This window comes from Epinephelus fuscoguttatus, linkage group LG9 (assembly GCF_011397635.1).
Source record: "Epinephelus fuscoguttatus linkage group LG9, E.fuscoguttatus.final_Chr_v1".
NCBI classification, from domain to species: domain Eukaryota; kingdom Metazoa; phylum Chordata; class Actinopteri; order Perciformes; family Serranidae; genus Epinephelus; species Epinephelus fuscoguttatus.
Window position 1 is genome coordinate 22,864,590 of NC_064760.1, and position 20,747 is coordinate 22,885,336.

Sequence of the window (20,747 nt, forward strand, 5' to 3'; positions counted from 1 at the left end):
GTGACCATACCCTTTATTTTGAAACTAGGAAGAGCCAAGATGTTGAGACACTTCCAGTTGTACTGTCTGAACCACATGTTAATTTCAGCTTGAGAAAGGCAACCATTTCCTTGACCCTGTATGTCAAGCTACATGGAGCAATTCACTACTCAGTTTAGTTGACCTCTAGACCAGATTCAGCATTGGTTGAATCAGTAGTTAAACCTGTTGCACCAATTGTCAGATTCCAGATTTAAGTTACCTGTGAATGGCTGTCAAGTGTAACCCACATTTTTCCCCAAATTAAGTGTGAGGTTAGGATTACATACATGAACCATTTAATTACAAATTAAGGCATCAAGACTGATAATGCAATACAAGACAACTTCAGATAAATTTGATATTCTTTAATTCAGAAAACCTTGTTCACTGTAGGGATCGGCCACTTAGTATCCACCCTGAAACACAGGGAGAGCAACATTAGCACAAGTTACAAAAAGACTGAATCAGCCATTTGTGCAAATACATTTCAACATACCTTGACCATGTTGTTGCCACCAGCTTGGCTGTGAGCTGGCTGCCTGAAGCTTCCATGGGAAGGAGCAGTCCGTGCACCACCTTGTCTGTAACCAGCCATCACAGGAGTCTTCACAGGCCTCTTCTCAATGGTCAGGGGGGCTGCAAAGTTAGTGAAGCTCTCTGTCTGTTCTGCAGGAGCAGGGTTTTGGGGCGCGTAGTATCTCTCATAGTGGGTGTCTTGCCAGTGGTCTCTCCCCTGCTCGAAGCTGCTGCTGCTGTGAGTGACTGTGCCCGGGGGATACTGGCCGGTCAGGAACATGTAGTCGTAGTAAGGATAAGGGAACCAGCTTCTCCCCATGTTAGGCTCTGGCTGAGGCTGGCTGATGAAGCCCGAGTCTGGTTGAGGCTGGCTGATGAAGCCAGCTCCAGCAGACTCTTCAGATGCTGCAAAAGGTGGTGGAGGAGGAGGGGGCATCCAGCCTTGTTCCTCAGTCTCCCTCTCAGAATTACCGTGCTCAAAGCTTTCCTCAAAATGGGACAACTCTCCTGCCTGGTACATGGATTCAGGTGGACTCACATTCTCAGGTTGACTCGAGGCAACAGCACGTGCGCCAGTGGACATTTCCTCATCTCCAGAGAGGAGACTGGGAGGTGCAACAGCCCAGTTGATGTCTGAGAACAGGAATGTTGAGAAGTATTAAGTCTCACATTACACACTTGTTAAGACATGGGTCAACACAAGTTTTGTCAGCAAACAAAGCTTTAGAGTGCCCAATAAACTGATAGCAATTAGAACATTAAGCAGTAGATTCTTACCTCGTGGGCCAAGCTGAAAAGCAGCCCCTGGATGTCCAGAGTTAACAGGGCTTAGCCTCATTGGATTGCCCCTGTACAATGGGAAAGCAGGTCTTGAGGAAGAACTAGAGCCAGCAGATGATGCTGGTCCTCTTTCAACAGCAGGCTGAGGGACACTGGGCTCTGGAGCAGCTTCATAAGATGTGGAGACACCTGCAGAGGGAGCATAGCTATGCCCAACAGCTCCAGGTGAATACTGGCCAGAGGACGCTCCTCGGTAGGAGTCATAATTAGGAGCAGCGTTTGAGTCACCGCCGCCATAGGAAGCACCGGAACCAGAGCCTGGGTACAAGAGAATACAAGTAAAGTTAGAAGAGAACTCAACTGAAACAAAGTTTAACTGGAGTGGTTACTTCACCTTTCTTGACAGGAAGGCAGCATATGTCCACAATCAGCAGAGCAAAGAGGGAAGCCCTGAAACAATTTCAAAACACAAAAGCATCAACAACTGTTTCCCAGTAAGCAGTCAACTTACACCAAGTCAGCAACTTACCCTGAGAAGAACCGTGCAGTCATCATGGTGGAGGCTGACACTGGAGATCTCTTCAGATGTGCAGGCTTATAAGTGTTGCCAGAGATCAGCACTGACCAATCACAGCTTAACGAGTTAACCATGGACAGCTGCTGGTGAATGACTCTCAGCAGGTGGATCCAACCTAAGCAATTAGTCCAACAGGAGCCAGGGACAAAAAGCTGTTGGCTTCCCATAATTGATGCTGAATGCAGCAATTAGTCATTTGTTGTTTGTTTGCTTATTTTCTTATAATTCAGAGGAATTTATGTCACTTTGTAGAAATGTATTGCAGTTTGATTCAGCCTTTAATCCATCCAGGTTCAAGTTATTTGTTTTCATATGCACAACAATTACAGAGGAGCAGTTGTGAAAGAAAACCTTAGATTTCAGGCTCCTTTCATGCTCATTTAATCAGGCTACATATTAAAAGAATATCATGCAACTAAAAAAATCTAAACATGTTGAGCCTTGTCAGCCTGCGGAGGAAGACAAGCTGTTGTCTTGCAGTCTTGGTGATGTTGTCTTTGTGTTAAATCTAGCTCAGATGATCACTGATGTGAACTCTGAGGAGCCTGAAGTTGCTGATACTCGCCACCACAGTCCTTGTGGTGGAGATGGCAGTGTGTCCCTCTCCCTGTTGCTTCCTGTAGTCCACAATCACTCCTTAATTATGCTGACATTGAGATAGAGGTTGTTGTCCAGGCACTAAGATGTCAGGGCTCTCACCTCCTTTGTGTTATTGGCAAACTTAATGACAATGTTGGAACTGTTGGTGGTCATGCATGAACAGGGAGTACACAGCCTGGGGTATGCCCGTCAGGAAGCCCCGAAGCCCATCACAGAGGGCAGCACTGAGTCTCTGAGTGTGATGACGAGCTTGGAGGGCACACTTGTATTGAATGCTGAACTATAGTTAATGAACAGTAGTCTCACATATGTTCCTCTGGTCCAGGTGGGAGAGGGCTGTGTGCAAATCTCAACAATAGAGATGTACAGTAAGAATTCATCGGGGTGAAAAAAGCCTGAAGTGGTCTCATTAACAGCTGGTCAAGGCTTGCTGCTGGATAAAAACTAATATCTGTAATGACAGAACAAAAGTTTGCAAGTAATCAGTGTGATGCGCCGTCTTTCTATGACTGTTTACTTTTGTTGTGAATTGTGCAACGCACCCTCCATTGATAACACGTCCTTGATTACTGCTCAAAACTGTGGGAAACACGGGCTGTTTTGTTAGATAGCACTAGGGTTCCAAGGGCCCTGAGCAGAACCAGTTCAAAAACCAGAGCTAATTTGGTAGAAAAGGGGTATTTTTGGACAGCACAGCATTGATCATAGATTAAGCATAGAGCTTCAACTGGGATGATTAAGAAGGCATGTGTATCTGGTGCCATCAGACTGTCTAACATACTGCATGTTTTAATCACAGAGTAGATGTTTATGTTTATGGTTAAGAGAAGAAAATAATTTGATTGTTTGTATTCATAGCAACAAATGATATACTGTGTATTAGACTCTATAGTACAGTGAGTGACCAGTGTTCTTTCATGGGGGTATAGCTCAGTGGTAGAGCATTTGACTGCAGATCAAGAGGTCCCCAGTTCAAATCTGGGTGCCCCCTACATCAAGGCCAAAAAGACCACATTATCTTATCCTGATCCCTGTCACCCAACCATACGCTGCCAACCTGCCCATGGATGACATCCACAGTAACCTACCTACATTAATTCAGGTTGACCACAGCAGGTGTGCCCCATCAAAGATGAAAATTCACAAGCAGTAAGTTCTTAATATCAAAGAAAAGGCCAGAAACTTTTTTTTATCAAGCACCAACCTGGATTTTAACCATGGAGTTAAGGCCTAATCAGTGCTTTGCTGATAACAAGTCATATTTTCAACTTCATGTGTTGGGGTATAGCTCAGTGGTAGAGCATTTGACTGCAGATCAAGAGGTTCCCAGTTCAAGTCTGGGTGCCCCTGACACAAATGCCTAATGGAGGGCATTGTCCTGTCCTTGCTCCAGTGACCAAAGCATAGCTATCAAAGATGGAAAGTCAAGCCTGCTGGAAGCAATTTTTTTGCTAGGATGGCAAAGGCATGAGCTGCCCTACTCTCCCTCGGATTGGCTACTATTTGATACTATCCTCAGCTCAACAGCTTTACAGGCGATGAGTTTTTGATTTTGAAGGTAGGGTCCCCTCAGTGATGGACACTTAGGCACTCACTAGCCACTTACAGCCTTGCCTATAGGCTCTCTAGAACCTGATTTGGAGGAGCCTGTCCCGCCAAGGAAGCATCCTTGACTTTGAGAAGCACTGTGTGTGTATTCATTTGCTGCTGCTTCCTCAACAACAAATATCAAATCATATCAAACAAAAATCAAATAAGGAAAATGGAACCCATTCACATCTTCACATCTGTTACAATTAAATTTATTGCTGTCCGTTTATATGCTCACCTGGGGAATACTTACATGGAAGAGGAAGAAATGTGCTTGGATTAAATGTCAATACACTTTGCCAATGGGGACCTCTTGATCTGCAGTCAAATGCTCTACCACTGAGCTATACCCCACACATAAACACAAATACAAATATAACTCGCTATCAGCAAAGCACTGATTAGGCCTTCACATGAGTAAAATCCAGGTTGGTGCCTGATGAAGAGAGTTTCTGGCCTTTTCTTCGGTATCAGAAATTCACTGCCCGTAAAGCTGTAGGTGAGCTGAGGATAACGGAAGCTAGTCAGCGTTACTCTGCCTTACTCTGCCACTGATTGGTTTAGCCTGACATTCTTACCCGGACCCAAACCAATGTCACTCCTCCAACCAACAAAGGCGTCAAATTGTAGCCAATCCGAGGGAGAGTAGGGCAGCTCATGCCTTTGCCATCCTAGCAAAAAAGTGCTTCTGCTTCCGTCACTGGTGCATGCCAACCATGGCTTGTTTGCTTTGCATGGGATGGGAGTGGCATGGCTGGGGGCCCATGTTTGGGAGCAAGGATATGACAATGCTGTCCATTTGACATTGAGTAGGGGGCATCCAGACTTGAACTGGGAACCTCTTGATCTGCAGTCAAATGCTCTACCACTGAGCTATACCCCCACACATGAAGTCAAAAATATGACTTGTTATCAGCAAAGCACTGATTAGGCCTTAACTCCATGGTTAAAATCCAGGTTGGTGCTTGATAAAAAAAAATTTCTGGACTTTTCTTCAGTAGTAAGGATCCACTCTCTGAGGCTGTGGGTGAGCTGAGGATGGAGGAAGCTGCCCTGTGTTGCTCTGGGCCTGGGACAGCTTGGCTTGGGGCCTATGCTTGGGTGACAGGGATCAGGATAAGATCATGTGGTGTATTTGGCATTGATAGGGGGCACCCAGATTTGAACTGGGGACCTCTTGATCTGCAGTCAAATGCTCTACCACTGAGCTATACCCCCACACATGAAGTCAAAAATATGACTTGTTATCAGCAAAGCACTGATTAGGCCTTAACTACATGAGTAAAATCAAGTTTGGTGCCTGATGAGGAAAGTTTCTGGCCTTCTCTTCAGTATCAAAAATTCACTGCCCGTAAAGCTGTAGGTGAGCTGAGGATAGCGGAAGCTAGTCAGCGTTACTCTGCCTTACTCTGCCACTGACTGGTTTAGCCTGACATTCTTACCCGAACCCAAACCCAATATCACTCCTCCAACCAACAAAGACAGCCAATCCGAGGGAGAGTAGGGCAGCTCATACCTTTGCCATCCTAGCAAAAAAGTGCTGCCAGCAGGCTTGAATTTCCATCTTTGATAGTTGTGCTTTGGTCACTGGTGCATGTCAACCATGGCCAGTTTTGCTTTGTATGGGATTGGAGTGGTGTGACTGGGGGCCCATGTTTGGGAGCAAGGATATGACAATGCTGTCCATGTGTGTAGGGGGCACCCAGACTTGAATTGGGAACCTCTTGATTTGCAGTCAAATGCTCTACCACTGAGCTATAACCCCACCCATGAGCTTAAAAATATGACTTGTTATCAGCAAGTCATAAAATCCAGGTTGGTGCTTGATAAAAAATTTTTTTGGCCTTTTCTTCGACATTAAAGCTGCGGTCGGAAAGTCCTTCCTATCATCTATTCCTAATCACTATTCCTTGACCTCGGTGGGAAACGTCACGAGGTCAAGGAAAGATGAGTAGGAGAATTCATAAGGACTTAGGAAAAGAGAACCGCGGAGCTGAGAAAATCCGACCGCACTTATGCTGGGCTACGTCATTATGCGACGGCGGATGTTACTAGCCCTGCGTTCCAAATCGCATACTTCTGCTATATACTTTTAGTATGTACTGCAGCTGCCCTTAAAAAGTATGTAGTGTAGTATGCAGTATGCATGCAGTATGCATACTATTGGGACACACTACATCTGCTCCCTGAACTCCGACCCTCTTGCTCACTTCCGCCGCCGTCCGTAGCGCCACATTTGAATATTTTGTGTTGTTGTACTTCAGAGATGCAGCAAATCTTCTCTCGTCGAGCTCGCCAGAGTCGTGCATACCGTCGGAGGTGCCAGAGAGCTGTGTTGCTGTTATGTTGTCATGTATGTTGTTGTTTCTAATAAACAGTCCCAATATAGCAAGCCGTTTTGACATTTAATCGCTAGACTGGATATTCATTACTGATATCTGCAACATAATTTTGCCTAGTCAAAATTCTGATTCAAGGTATCTGTAATTAGATTTTGCCTAGTCAAAACTCTAATTACAGATATCTGTAATTCAGTTTTGACTAGTAAGATTCAAACTATTTTTGCCATTCATGTGTATGGGGTTTGTCATTATAGATATCTCCAATGTAGTTGCAGATATCTGCAATTGTTATTGCGGATATCTGCAACTGAATTGTGGATATCTGTAATTCCAGTTTGAGATATCTACAATTTAATTTTGACTAGTCATAATTCAAGTTCAAGATATCTTTAATTATCATCAGTTGAAGATATCTACATGGTCCTTTCTAGATATCTTGAATTGAGTTTCAGATAGTCAGAATGACGTTGTAGATATCTTGAATTTGAATTATGACTAGTCAAAATGACGTTGTAGATATCTGTAACTGAATTATGACTAGTCAAAATGACGTTGTAGATATCTACAACTGAATTATGACTAGTCAAAATGACGTTGTAGATATCTCAAACTGGAATTATAGATAGTCATAATGTAATTGTAGATATCTATAATGACAAACCCCATACACATGAATGGCAAAAATAGTTTGAATCTTACTAGTCAAAACTGAATTACAGATATCTGTAACTGTAGTTTTGACTAGTCAGAATGACATTATAGATATCTGTAATTCAGTTTTGACTAGTCAGAATGACGTCATAGATATCTGTAATTCAGTTTTGACTAGTCAGAATGACGTCATAGATATCTGTAATTCAGTTTTGACTAGTCAAAATGACGTTACAGATATCTGTAATTCAGTTTTGACTAGTCAGAAAGACGTTATAGATATCTGTAATTCAGTTTTGACTAGTCAGAATGACATTACAGATATCTGTAATTCAGTTTTGACTAGTCAAAATGATGTTACAGATATCTTAAATTAAAATTCATACTAGTCACAATGGCATTACTACTAGTCAAAAATGACGTTATAGATATCTATAATGGTAATTCCGGATAGTCGGACTTAGTGATTAAATGTTAAAACGGCTTGCCATAGTCCCAAGCCTATTATTAGTGACCTGTCTATTGAACTAGTCACCAGTAGCCATATTAACCCCCTTCACACACAGCTCTCTGTTGCTGGCAGATGTTTGATGTTAAATATATTTACAGCTATGCAGCTGCTGGCACTATATTCTGTCTGCACGTGAAGCAGCCTTACATTCACATTACTTTTATTTGTAGTGTAACATACCTGCACATTCTTACTACATTACTTAATATGTGTTTGACTTTTACTATTTATATATTTACTAGTCTATTCTGCTCATACCTGGCCCATAGTGTATTCATATTTAGTCATATTCATTCATTATTTATACCACACTTACACCACTGCCTGTACTGGTAGAATCTTCTATATTGTAGTCATAGTTGAACCCTAACATTGATTATACTATAATCACAATAAAGTTGAATGTTGTAACCGTGTTCTTGCAAAACTGTATGATATGTGACAGTATATAATCAGATCATTGCAGTCCTAATATCTAGTGTCTTAGTATCTCAAATTAAATAAACCGTGTATGAAAGGAAGTGTGGGCGTTGGTTGTACACGCAGCTCAGTAAGTGTGACGTAACTTCCGCTGCGCAAAGGATTGTGGGTCAGAATGGCCAAAGAAGCATGCTGACATGCATACTGCGAAATGTGACCGGATGTAGTAGAACATCCTGGTACTTTTGGCATACTGCATCTGACATACTATGTATTGGGACACACTAATTCTTTTTCTGGCGTACTAAATAGTATGGTAGTATGGGTATTGGAACGCAGGGTAGGTTCGTTCGAGATGAACTGCGCCTCGCCTGAAAAGTAGACGAGAGCAGGCGGCCGCAGTGGGGGGCGGTGACAAAAAGCTGCGGTGAAGTGGGACAGTTTCGCGACAGTTTCCAGCAGCCTTCAGTCTGAGCAGGAAGTCACAGACACACTTACATCCTGTCTGGAATGATGTCAGTTCATTAAAAAAGTGATCAGACCCATATATCAGTTTGTTTTCACCATCAGTCACACAACATGTTTTCTGTTCACAGAATAAACCTTCAGATCAGACAAATACAATCTTAATCTCTAGAATTCAACAAAAATGAGTAGTTTATCTAAAACGTCATCTTGTTGAGTCGACGTCTAAACCAATCAGCTGTTAGATCAGGTGAGAGCCAGGCGGTGCAGTCGGTGGAGAGCAACTGCAGCGCCTGGCTCTAAAAACTGCGGCCGCCTCGCTCTCGCGGCTTTATCGACATCCACTTTTGTAATACGTCAGAGCAAGTCGGGATCAAGGGTACGTCCCAAGTCTCTTATTTTATGGCCCAATTCCAATCCGATCCCTTACAGACTCACTGACTTAGAGGCGCGTTCATGTTAAGTGCATGAGTGTGTGAGGGCTGTCCCATTGTCAAATCGTCAAGTCAGTGAGTCAGTGAGTGAGCCCTTTATGCCCCCTTACCGGGGTTGCCCTCGGAACACCAGAAGTGTTATAAAAAAAAAAACGAAAACACGGTTGGCAGATATGCAAACGGTAACGTTATGGAAGGAGAGCGAAAAAAACTGATAGATAAACAATGAAACATAACATTAACAAGGCTTTAAGATGGTACATAAACACATAAGAGTCAGAGGAATACCAGTGGTTATATTCCACACAATAGCCTATGGCTATATCTATCTATATCTATCTATGTATATATATATATATATATATATATATTTACATAGCCTATATTCTTTGTGTGTGGAATATATGCTGACAATAACCGATAAATGATCATGCCCAGAGCCGCCAGTGTCAACAACTTTTTGTAGAGAGGGGGATTAGTGCTGTCCCATTCCTATTTGTAGCATCCGGAGCCCTTTCAGACTCTCACACTCAATCACTTACAGCTGACGTCAGTTAAGTCAGTGAGCGTTCAGGGCTTGAGTCTTTAGGGGCCGGATTGGAATTGGGCCCATACTGCTAACTCCTAACTCCTTACTTGAACCGGAAGTTGTTCGAGCTCCGTCATCTTTAAGGCCGTCTCATGTCTCTTATTCCTGCCAGTAAGGAGTTAGCGTTAGGCGTTAGGAGGGATCAGTTAGGTGCGATGAGTAAGGTAACACGAGAGGTTCCTAGCCTCGTGTCACCAGGCTCTTCGCTATTCACTCTGAATTTTGTCTGGACTCTGGTTCCGGTCTGGGGAGCGGATACGGTATTCACCAAATTCACCAAACTAAAAGTGTTCACCATAGTAAAACTTTAAATTCTGGCGCACCATTGATTTGGGGTGATGAGGGGTGTAAGAAAATCGATTAACTTAATGGCTTGGGGCTTTTCTTGTAAATTATATTCGGTAGCACTTTATAATACAGCCCGTGTTTTACGACGTAACTCCCCGTGTCTTACGGCGTAACTTCCCGTGTCTTACGGCGTCACTCCTCTAAGACCTGCCGGGGTCTTACAGTGGAACTGCTACTGTCTTATGCTGTCACTCCCAGTGTCTTATAATGGAACTTCATGCGTCTTACCTTGCACTTACTGGGACTTCCCGGGTGACTCTCTGACATCTACCATGACATTTTGGGGGAGCCTATATGGTTTAGTTTCACTTATGACTTACAGTGTAACTCGCTATGTCTTACAGTAAAACGTCTTACAGTCCAACTCCTTTTGTCTTACCATGTAGGCCTACTTATTAAAACTTATAACTATTAAATCAGATATGATTTACAGTTTTAAAATACACGAAAATCATACTGCAATATGTAACCTGTTTAATCACACAATGAGTGTAAGTACCAGGTACCTGCATGGTAAGGAAGGGTGAACAGTGTGCAATTTATAATACAGCCTGCTCCTGATAAGTACAGTGTAGGTCTCTGGTAATTACAGGAAAGTCCCTGGTAGGTACAGCAGAAGTCTCGGTGCTTAGAGTGTAAGTACCAGGTACCTGCATGGTAAGGAAGGGTGAACAGTGTGCAATTTATAATACAGCCCGGTCCCTGATAAGTACAGTGTAGGTCTCTGGTAATTACAGGGAAGTCCCTGGTAGGTACAGCAGAAGTCTCGGGTGCTTAGAGTGTAAGTACCAGGTACCTGCATGGTAAGGAAGGGCGAACAGTGTGCACTTTACAATACAGCCCGGTCCCTGATAAGTACAGTGTAGGTCTCTGGTAATTACAGGGAAAGTCCCTGGTAGGTACAGCAGAAGTCTCGGGTGCTTAGAGTGTAAGTACCAGGTACCTGCATGGTAAGGAAGGGCGAACAGTGTGCACTTTACAATACAGCCCGGTCCTGATAAGTACAGTTTAGGTCTCGGGTAAATACAGGAAAGTCCCTGGTAGGTACAGCAGAAGTCTCGGGTGCTTAGAGTGTAAGTACTAGGTACCTGCATGGTAAGGAAGGGCGAACAGTGTGCACTTTACAATACAGCCCGGTCCTGATAAGTACAGTGTAGGTCTCTGGTAATTACAGGAAAGTCCTGGTAGGTACAGCAGAAGTCTCGGGTGCTTAGAGTGTAAGTACTAGGTACCTGCATGGTAAGGAAGGGTGAACAGTGTGCACTTTACAATACAGCCCGGTCCTGGTACTTACAGGGGAAGTCTTGGGCACTTAGTATGTAAGTACCAGGTGTCTGCGTGGTAAAGAATAAAGATATTTTATAACTCTGAAGTTGTCATTGTGTGATTAAACAGGTTACATATTGCAGTATGATTTTCGTGTATTTTAAAACTGTAAATCATATCTGATTTTATAGTTATAAGTTTTAATAAGTAGGCCTACATGGTAAGACATCAGGAGTTGGACTGTAAGACGTTTTACTGTAAGACATAGCGAGTTACACTGTAAGTCATAAGTGAAACTAAACCATATAGGCTCCCCCAAAATGTCATGGTAGATGTCAGAGAGTCACCCGGGAAGTCCCAGTAAGTGCAAGGTAAGACACATGAAGTTCCATTATAAGACACTGGGAGTGACAGCATAAGACAGTAGCAGTTCCACTGTAAGACCCCGGCAGGTCTACTGTAAGACAAGCGAAACTACACAACAGGTTCCTCTAAAATGCCATGTAGATGTCAGAGAGTTACCATGAAAGTCCCAATAAGTATATGGTAAGACACGGGAAGTTATGCCGTAAGACACGGGAAGTTATGCCATAAGACACGGGGAGTTACGTCGTCAGACACGGGGAGTTACGCCGTCAGACACGGGGAGTTACGTCGTAAAACACGGGCTGTATTATAAAGTGCTACCTTATATTCTTTAAATTAAAAGTTTCACCGCATTCTTATTAGCTTGGTGCTTTTATTTTTACGGAAAGGCACATCCATCGAATTCCGGATCCTGTCTCACTCGCCCTGGTTCCATTTCCTTACCAAAACGGCCACTAACGGCATAGACATATATCCATAGACGCCGCATCGAGCGCTGAGCCGTACGTCAACATCGCCGCCATATTGGATGTGGCAAGGCTGCGCTGTAAACTAATACAAGTGAATGGACTTAATTTCATAAAACGCCTTTCTACAAAGAAATTTACGTAAATGCCTCTCGTTTATTCATTCACACACACACTAATATACTTGGGAAACAGTTAGGCACCAAAAACAATGTATTTGATCTTCTCAGATGGCTAAGATAAGAACTTTATTGATCCCACACAGGAGTAATTCAAATTACATCAGCTATAGAGAACAAGGTAGTGCCGAAAAACAATACACAATAGCCTATCTATCTATCTATCTATCTATCTATCTAGGCCATAAGCATAGCCGATGCCAATGTTTTGAGATGCAGTAGGGGCAGATAATATGGATATAACAATAAAGGCGAAAAACAAGTAGGTTTCTGGTTTTGGTTTAATTTCTATAGACTATCAATTAGCCATTGGAAGACAAAAATGGGAAAAGCATGTGGATTTCCGTTTTTTCTCATTCACGCGAAAATCGGAAAATTAAAATGATGCATTGTGTATTTGTTTATCCTGTTATAAAACAAGTTAATCAAAGCTGTGGACGGAGGGTACACCAATAGTAGCGAGACGTTCATAGTTCACATCTAAGTTTAACATAATGTTGAAAAAATATATATGAACAAGTTATGGCATGAGATGTATAATGCTTCATAAACAGCGGTAACTTAGATGGTGATCTCCTTACTTTCTCGGTCATGTTGATCTTTTTCTTTCCTAATCATTTGAGTTTGTGAATGGTGCATAAATACTGCCGCCGCAGTGACTTGTGGGATGGAATTATCTCCTTTCCTATCGCTTAGGAAGATGTATCCTATGCTAAAGGAGATCTGAAAGGAAGCACTGAACCGCCTTTCCTTAGTGTTTAGAGAATTCAAACAGCTCTTATCATGGCAGCCGCTAAAATACTTCTGGGTCATTTCACTCAGCTAGGAACCTTCCTAAGCAAAAAAGGCTTTCCGAACGCAGGGTTAGAACTCACTGCTTGTGAATTTTGCTTGTGCTGTGGTCAACCTGAATTAATGTAGGTGGATGTCATCCATGGGCAGGTTGGCAGCCTGTGGTTGGGTGACAGGATAAGATAACGCTGCCTGTTTGGCATTGATGTAGGGGGCACCCAGATTTGAACTGAGGACCTCTTGATCTGCAGTCAAATGCTCTACCACTGAACTATACCCTCTTACTGCATAAAACAAGTCATTCTTATTCATCAGCTAGCATAAGTCCTAGAGCCTAACGAACAGCCAAAGACGTCAGCAAGTTTGAACCGGACCACCTGTTGGCTGGGTTCCTTCTTTGTTTGCATGTTCTTGCCATGTCATGTATGTTTGCCATACATACAGACATATTTGTCTGTATGTATGGATCAGCTCTGTGATAGTCTGGTGACCTGTCCAGAGTGTACCTCACTTCTCGTCCAGTGTCAGCTGGGATAGGCTCCAGCTCACCCTCGACCCTGGATAGGACAAGTGGTTATGCTAATAAATGTGACTTAAAACAGCTTTTCTCTCTTCCAGCTGAGCAAAAGCTTCCACTACATGATTGAGGTCAATGACCCTCTCAAAAGCACAAGTCCCTTCTTTGCATGTTCAGTATGTTCATATACTGATCTCATCATATATACAATCCAGTCACCCTAGTTAAGGACCAAATCTTGAATGTGGGGATCAAATGTGGTGCTTTATATAAGCAAATAGTTCATTTAAATTCTATTCCACCGTAAAGGGGCACGTAGACTTGAGCTGGGGACCTCTTTATTTGCAGTCAGATACTTTACTGCTGAGCTACATTCTCAAAAAACAAACAGTTGTCTTCACCAAGTTGCTGTGCAGGGAAAAACTGCAGTATTCTAGTTTTTGTTGTTGCATGCTCACATGATCACTATTCAATGAGCATTTAAGGAGCTTGAGATCTAAGGTTTTTATTGCTGTAATTGTTGTGCCTTGATATAAATACAGAGTTTAATCTTTAATATATTCATCATGGCTGGATTCAACTGCAATACATTTCTACAAAGTGACATAAATCCTTCTGAATTATAAGAAAATAAGCAAACAAAATAAAACATGACTAACTTCTGCATTCAGCATCAACTATGGGAAGCCAACAGCTTTTTGTCCCTGGCTCCTGTTGGACTAATTGCTTAGGTTGGATCCACCTGCTGAGAGTCATTCACCAGCAGCTGTCCATGGTTAACTCGTTAAGCTGTGATTGGTCAGTGCTGATCTCTGGCAACACTTAAGCCTGCACATCTGAAGAGATCTCCAGTGTCAGCCTCCACCATGATGACTGCACGGTTCTTCTCAGCGTAAGTTGCTGGTTTGGTGTAAGTTGACTGCTTACTGGGAAACAGTTGTTGATGCTTTTGTGTTTTGAAATTGTTTCAGGGCTTCCCTCTTTGCTCTGCTGATTGTGGACATATGCTGCCTTCCTGTCAAGAAAGGTGAAGTAACCACTCCAGTTAAACTTTGTTTCAGTTGAGTTCTCTTCTAACTTTACTCGTATTCTCTTGTACCCAGGCTCTGGTTCCGGTGCTTCCTATGGCGGCGGTTACTCAAACGCTGCTCCTGATTATGACTCCTACCGAGGAGCGTCCTCTGGCCAGTATTCACCTGGAGCTGTTGGGCATAGCTATGCTCCCTCTGCAGCTGTCTCCACATCTTATGAAGCTGCTCCAGAGTACAATATCCCTCAGCCTGCTGTTGAAAGAGGACCAGCATCATCTGCTGGCTCTAGTTCTTCCTCAGGACCTGCTTTCCCATTGTACAGGGGCAATCCAATGAGGTTAAGCCCTGCTAACTCTGGACATCCAGGGCTGCTTTCAGCTTGGCCCACGAGGTAAGAATCTACTGCTTAATGTTCTAATTGCTATCAGTTTATTGGGCACTCTAAAGCTTTGTTTGCTGACAAAACTTGTGTTGACCCATGTCTTAACAAGTGTGTAATGTGAGACTTAATACTTCTCAACATTCCTGTTCTCAGACATCAACTGGGCTGTTGCACCTCCCAGTCTCCTCTCTGGAGATGAGGAAATGTCCACTGGCGCACGTGCTGTTGCCTCGAGTCAACCTGAGAATGTGAGTCCACCTGAATCCATGTACCAGGCAGGAGAGTTGTCCCATTTTGAGGAAAGCTTTGAGCACGGTAATTCTGAGAGGGAGACTGAGGAACAAGGCTGGATGCCCTCCTCCTCCACCACCTTTTGCAGCATCTGAAGAGTCTGCTGGAGCTGGCTTCATCAGCCAGCCTCAACCAGACTCGGGCTTCATCAGCCAGCCTCAGCCAGAGCCTAACATGGGAGAAGCTGGTTCCCTTATCCTTACTACGACTACATGTTCCTGACCGGCCAGTATCCCCCGGGCACAGTCACTCACAGCAGCAGCAGCTTCGAGCAGGGGAGAGACCACTGGCAAGACACCCACTATGAGAGATACTACGCGCCCCAAAACCCTGCTCCTGCAGAACAGACAGAGAGCTTCACTGACTTTGCAGCCCCCCTGACCATTGAGAAGAGGCCTGTGAAGACTCCTGTGAGGGCTGGTTACAGACAAGGTGGTGCACGGACTGCTCCTTCCCATGGAAGCTTCAGGCAGCCAGCTCACAGCCAAGCTGGTGGCAACAACATGGTCAAGGTATGTTAATGTATTTGCACAAATGGCTGATTCAGTCTTTTTGTAACTTGTGCTAATGTTGCTCTTTTCCTTCAGGGTGGATACTAAGTGGCTGAGCCCTACAGTGAACAAAGCTTTCTTAATTCAATAAAGAATTTAAATTCATCTGAGGTTGTCTTGTTTCATGGTATCTGTCAATACTTGCAAGTTTTGCAATGTAAGGTGATTTGTCTAAACTTGAATTAATTTGGGGATAATGTCAGTGCAAGATTTGTCAAGCTTGTTTCAGGAACATGTGAGTTGGGATCCTATACTGAAACAATGAGTAGCTCTTTGTCCCCTGAGCCTAGAACATGTACAGTTTCAAGTGTTGGCACTTTCTTACCAGAGGACATTTCCTGCTTTGGCAGTCACTAGCAAGAGCTTTTAATTCAGTATTACAAACAGGATTTGCAGTTTACCTGACGCTTGAATCCTCTGCTAAACAAGCTTTAACCTCCAGTTACTGGGGTTGACCAGCTTTGGACAGTGCTATCAAATCTAGAGCATAGCTGTCTTTGGTAGGGCCTTCAGGATCCTAAATGTCAGATGCCAAACTACACAGGTGGCAACAGTAAGACCTGTAAGGGCAAACAGGACGGGTCCATTGTAGGTTTACTGTTCTGTAGCTTCCCAGCAGTGGTCCTTACATGCTCTCACCCAAGCTTTCAAACTTATTTTCACAAGCCCTTCTAATGTTTTTCCTGGTGACTTGATGTGGGTCTCTGCATGATACTGCATATATAAACCACCTAGCCTGCCTATGCTTCTTGAATTATCAAAATGCACTATATTCCTCTAACCGCCTAACTAGCGCAGAAGCTGAGCAATGGACTGCTGTGGACGCCACAGTAGTTTAATCTAAAAGTCAAATGAAACAAACTGAGCAAGAGTTTACTCATGTATTCTGCCAGGCAAAATTACTGTTTGTTTTCCTCCTGTCACCAGGAGTCTGGTGGCTTTTGAAAAGAAGGATATAACGGCTTGAGTTCCCCAGTACCCTTCTACAACCCTACTTCAAAAAAATCAGAACTAACCCTTTCAGGTAAATCCTTATCAGCACTTGCCACTTTAACCTACATCACTGCTTTTTGCTAACGCCTGAGCGGGAGTTTCCATTTGAAAAAAGAATGCAGTGGACCCACCCTTCTGAATGGGTTTTAAAAAATCAACGTGTAAATGGGAAGTACAAAGAGAAAAAAATAACATCATTGTATAGGCCTATGCGATACCTTAGTTGCATCAATAGACTAAAGTCTTATCTAAGCTTGTTGCATAATGGCAGCTCATCTGACTCTTGATCAGAAAATTGCATGTTTAAATCATGTTAGGATCCAGAGACCAGGTTGTTAAACTGACTCATGAGTTGTTTTTTTAAAAGATATTTTTTGGGGCATTTTAGCCTTTAATTGATAGGACAGACAAGCGTGAAGGGGGAGAGAGAGAGAGAGAGAGAGAGAGAGAGTGAGTGACATACGGCAAGGTCGAACCCGGCCCACTGCGGCAACAGCCTTGTACATGGGGCGCCTGCTCTATCCACTAAGCCACTGATGCCCTGACTCGTGAGTTTCTATTGTAACTGTCAAAGATTCATACAGAACATTGTCAACAGATGGGATGATTAAGAAGGCATGTGTATCTGGTGCCATCAGATTGTCTAACATATTGTATGTTTTAATCACAGAGTAGATGTTTATGTTTAAGAGAAGAAAATAATTTGATTGTTTGTATTCATAGCAACAAATGATATACTGTGTATTAGACTCTATAGTACACAGTGAGTGACCAGTGTTCTTTCATGGGGGTATAGCTCAGTGGTAGAGCATTTGACTGCAGATCAAGAGGTCCCCAGTTCAAATCTGGGTGCCCTACATCAAGGCCAAAAGACCACGTTATCTTATCCTGATCCCTGTCACCCAACCATACGCTGCCAACCTGCCCATGGATGACATCCACAGTAACCTACCTACATTAATTCAGGTTGACCACAGCAGGTGTGCCCCATCAAAGATGAAAATTCACAAGCAGTAAGTTCTTAATATCAAAGAAAAGGCCAGAAACTTTTTTTTATCAAGCACCAACCTGGATTTTAACCATGGAGTTAAGGCCTAATCAGTGCTTTGCTGATAACAAGTCATATTTTTGACTTCACGTGTGGGGGTATAGCTCAGTGGTAGAGCATTTGACTGCAGATCAAGAGGTCCCCAGTTCAAATCTGGGTGCCCCCTATCAATGCCAAATACACCACATGATCTTATCCTGATCCCTGTCACCCAAGCATAGGCCCCAAGCCAAGCTGTCCCAGGCCCAGAGCAACACAGGGCAGCTTCCTCCATCCTCAGCTCACCCACAGCCTCAGAGAGTGGATCCTTACTACTGAAGAAAAGTCCAGATTTTTTTTTTTTATCAAGCACCAACCTGGATTTTAACCATGGAGTTAAGGCCTAATCAGTGCTTTGCTGATAACAAGTCATATTTTTGACTTCATGTGTGGGGGTATAGCTCAGTGGTAGAGCATTTGACTGCAGATCAAGAGGTTCCCAGTTCAAGTCTGGGTGCCCCTGACACAAATGCCTAATGGAGGGCATTGTCCTGTCCTTGCTCCAGTGACCAAAGCATAGCTATCAAAGATGGAAAGTCAAGCCTGCTGGAAGCAATTTTTTTGCTAGGATGGCAAAGGCATGAGCTGCCCTACTCTCCCTCGGATTGGCTACTATTTGATACTATCCTCAGCTCAACAGCTTTACAGGCGATGAGTTTTTGATTTTGAAGGTAGGGTCCCCTCAGTGATGGACACTTAGGCACTCACTAGCCACTTACAGCCTTGCGTATAGGCTTATTGCTGTCCGTTTATATGCTCACCTGGGGAATACTTACATGGAAGAGGAAGAAATGTGCTTGGATTAAATGTCAATACACTTTGCCAATGGGGACCTCTTGATCTGCAGTCAAATGCTCTACCACTGAGCTATACCCCACACATAAACACAAATACAAATATAACTCGCTATCAGCAAAGCACTGATTAGGCCTTCACATGAGTAAAATCCAGGTTGGTGCCTGATGAAGAGAGTTTCTGGCCTTTTCTTCGGTATCAGAAATTCACTGCCCGTAAAGCTGTAGGTGAGCTGAGGATAACGGAAGCTAGTCAGCGTTACTCTGCCTTACTCTGCCACTGATTGGTTTAGCCTGACATTCTTACCCGGACCCAAACCAATGTCACTCCTCCAACCAACAAAGGCGTCAAATTGTAGCCAATCCGAGGGAGAGTAGGGCAGCTCATGCCTTTGCCATCCTAGCAAAAAAGTGCTTCTGCTTCCGTCACTGGTGCATGCCAACCATGGCTTGTTTGCTTTGCATGGGATGGGAGTGGCATGGCTGGGGGCCCATGTTTGGGAGCAAGGATATGACAATGCTGTCCATTTGACATTGAGTAGGGGGCATCCAGACTTGAACTGGGAACCTCTTGATCTGCAGTCAAATGCTCTACCACTGAGCTATACCCCCACACATGAAGTCAAAAATATGACTTGTTATCAGCAAAGCACTGATTAGGCCTTAACTCCATGGTTAAAATCCAGGTTGGTGCTTGATAAAAAAAAATTTCTGGACTTTTCTTCAGTAGTAAGGATCCACTCTCTGAGGCTGTGGGTGAGCTGAGGATGGAGGAAGCTGCCCTGTGTTGCTCTGGGCCTGGGACAGCTTGGCTTGGGGCCTATGCTTGGGTGACAGGGATCAGGATAAGATCATGTGGTGTATTTGGCATTGATAGGGGGCACCCAGATTTGAACTGGGGACCTCTTGATCTGCAGTCAAATGCTCTACCACTGAGCTATACCCCCACACATGAAGTCAAAAATATGACTTGTTATCAGCAAAGCACTGATTAGGCCTTAACTACATGAGTAAAATCAAGTTTGGTGCCTGATGAGGAAAGTTTCTGGCCTTCTCTTCAGTATCAAAATTCACTGCCCGTAAAGCTGTAGGTGAGCTGAGGATAGCGGAAGCTAGTCAGCGTTACTCTGCCTTACTCTGCCACTGACTGGTTTAGCCTGACATTCTTACCCGAACCCAAACCCAATATCACTCCTCCAACCAACAAAGACAGCCAATCCGAGGGAGAGTAGGGCAGCTCATACCTTTGCCATCCTAGCAAAAAAGTGCTGCCAGCAGGCTTGAATTTCCATCTTTGATAGTTGTGCTTTGGTCACTGGTGCATGTCAACCATGGCCAGTTTTGCTTTGTATGGGATTGGAGTGGTGTGACTGGGGGCCCATGTTTGGGAGCAAGGATATGACAATGCTGTCCATGTGTGTAGGGGGCACCCAGACTTGAATTGGGAACCTCTTGATTTGCAGTCAAATGCTCTACCACTGAGCTATAACCCCACCCATGAGCTTAAAAATATGACTTGTTATCAGCAAGTCATAAAATCCAGGTTGGTGCTTGATAAAAAAAAAAAATCTGGACTTTTCTTCAGTAGTAAGGATCCACTCTCTGAGGCTGTGGGTGAGCTGAGGATGGAGGAAGCTGCCCTGTGTTGCTCTGGGCCTGGGACAGCTTGGCTTGGGGCCTATGCTTGGGTGACAGGGATCAGGATAAGATCATGTGGTGTATTTGGCATTGATAGGGGGCACCCAGATTTGAACTGGGGACCTCTTGATCTGCAGTCAAATGCTCTACCACTGAGCTATACCCCCACACGTGAAGTCAAAAATATGACTTGTTATCAGCAAAGCACTGATTAGGCCTTAACTCCATGGTTAAAATCCAGGTTGGTGCTTGATAAAAAAAAGTTTCTGGCCTTTTCTTTGATATTAAGAACTTACTGCTTGTGAATTTTCATCTTTGATGGGGCACACCTGCTGTGGTCAACCTGAATTAATGTAGGTAGGTTACTGTGGATGTCATCCATGGGCAGGTTGGCAGCGTATGGTTGGGTGACAGGGATCAGGATAAGATAACGTGGTCTTTTTGGCCTTGATGTAGGGGGCACCCAGATTTGAACTGGGGACCTCTTGATCTGCAGTCAAATGCTCTACCACTGAGCTATACCCCCATGAAAGAACACTGGTCACTCAC

The 20,747-nt window shown here is 43.7% G+C and overlaps 1 protein-coding gene and 14 non-coding genes across 15 annotated transcripts; 5 read left to right on the forward strand and 10 right to left on the reverse strand.

Annotated features, from left to right (window-relative positions):
- Positions 1–287: 287 nt before the first annotated feature.
- LOC125894413 (uncharacterized) lies at positions 288–1,912 on the reverse strand. Its single transcript, XM_049585773.1, has 5 exons — positions 1,847–1,912; positions 1,712–1,767; positions 1,315–1,635; positions 518–1,170; positions 288–437 (listed from the first exon to the last, which is right to left on the reverse strand). Exons 1-5 carry the CDS (start codon positions 1,870–1,872, stop codon positions 426–428), a joined length of 1,068 nt encoding a protein of 355 aa, XP_049441730.1. The 5' UTR covers positions 1,873–1,912; the 3' UTR covers positions 288–425.
- Positions 1,913–3,413: 1,501 nt separating this feature from the next.
- On the forward strand, positions 3,414–3,485 carry trnac-gca (transfer RNA cysteine (anticodon GCA)). Its single transcript has one exon. It is a non-coding gene; the product is annotated as a tRNA-Cys (tRNA).
- Positions 3,486–3,772: 287 nt separating this feature from the next.
- trnac-gca (transfer RNA cysteine (anticodon GCA)) lies at positions 3,773–3,844 on the forward strand. The gene has a single exon. It is a non-coding gene; the product is annotated as a tRNA-Cys (tRNA).
- A 1,051-nt stretch (positions 3,845–4,895) lies between these two features.
- Positions 4,896–4,967, reverse strand: trnac-gca (transfer RNA cysteine (anticodon GCA)). The gene has a single exon. It is a non-coding gene; the product is annotated as a tRNA-Cys (tRNA).
- Positions 4,968–5,230: 263 nt separating this feature from the next.
- On the reverse strand, positions 5,231–5,302 carry trnac-gca (transfer RNA cysteine (anticodon GCA)). The gene has a single exon. It is a non-coding gene; the product is annotated as a tRNA-Cys (tRNA).
- A 475-nt stretch (positions 5,303–5,777) lies between these two features.
- On the reverse strand, positions 5,778–5,849 carry trnac-gca (transfer RNA cysteine (anticodon GCA)). The gene has a single exon. It is a non-coding gene; the product is annotated as a tRNA-Cys (tRNA).
- Positions 5,850–13,123: 7,274 nt separating this feature from the next.
- Positions 13,124–13,195, reverse strand: trnac-gca (transfer RNA cysteine (anticodon GCA)). The gene has a single exon. It is a non-coding gene; the product is annotated as a tRNA-Cys (tRNA).
- Positions 13,196–17,465: 4,270 nt separating this feature from the next.
- On the forward strand, positions 17,466–17,538 carry trnac-gca (transfer RNA cysteine (anticodon GCA)). The gene has a single exon. It is a non-coding gene; the product is annotated as a tRNA-Cys (tRNA).
- Positions 17,539–17,821: 283 nt separating this feature from the next.
- On the forward strand, positions 17,822–17,893 carry trnac-gca (transfer RNA cysteine (anticodon GCA)). Its single transcript has one exon. It is a non-coding gene; the product is annotated as a tRNA-Cys (tRNA).
- Positions 17,894–18,157: 264 nt separating this feature from the next.
- On the forward strand, positions 18,158–18,229 carry trnac-gca (transfer RNA cysteine (anticodon GCA)). Its single transcript has one exon. It is a non-coding gene; the product is annotated as a tRNA-Cys (tRNA).
- An 871-nt stretch (positions 18,230–19,100) lies between these two features.
- On the reverse strand, positions 19,101–19,172 carry trnac-gca (transfer RNA cysteine (anticodon GCA)). The gene has a single exon. It is a non-coding gene; the product is annotated as a tRNA-Cys (tRNA).
- A 263-nt stretch (positions 19,173–19,435) lies between these two features.
- Positions 19,436–19,507, reverse strand: trnac-gca (transfer RNA cysteine (anticodon GCA)). Its single transcript has one exon. It is a non-coding gene; the product is annotated as a tRNA-Cys (tRNA).
- Positions 19,508–19,981: 474 nt separating this feature from the next.
- Positions 19,982–20,053, reverse strand: trnac-gca (transfer RNA cysteine (anticodon GCA)). The gene has a single exon. It is a non-coding gene; the product is annotated as a tRNA-Cys (tRNA).
- A 240-nt stretch (positions 20,054–20,293) lies between these two features.
- Positions 20,294–20,365, reverse strand: trnac-gca (transfer RNA cysteine (anticodon GCA)). The gene has a single exon. It is a non-coding gene; the product is annotated as a tRNA-Cys (tRNA).
- Positions 20,366–20,652: 287 nt separating this feature from the next.
- On the reverse strand, positions 20,653–20,724 carry trnac-gca (transfer RNA cysteine (anticodon GCA)). The gene has a single exon. It is a non-coding gene; the product is annotated as a tRNA-Cys (tRNA).
- Between the last annotated feature and the right edge of the window lie 23 nt (positions 20,725–20,747).

Bases quoted from the DNA above. Each gene is read 5' to 3' on its own strand.
- LOC125894413 (XM_049585773.1), bottom strand. From the start codon at position 1,872: ATGATGACTGCACGGTTCTTCTCAGG. The intron at 1,768-1,846 runs GTAAGTTGCTGA...AAATTGTTTCAG, and splicing joins ACTGCACGGTTCTTCTCAGG to GGCTTCCCTCTTTGCTCTGC. The intron at 1,636-1,711 runs GTGAAGTAACCA...TCTTGTACCCAG, and splicing joins CTGCCTTCCTGTCAAGAAAG to GCTCTGGTTCCGGTGCTTCC.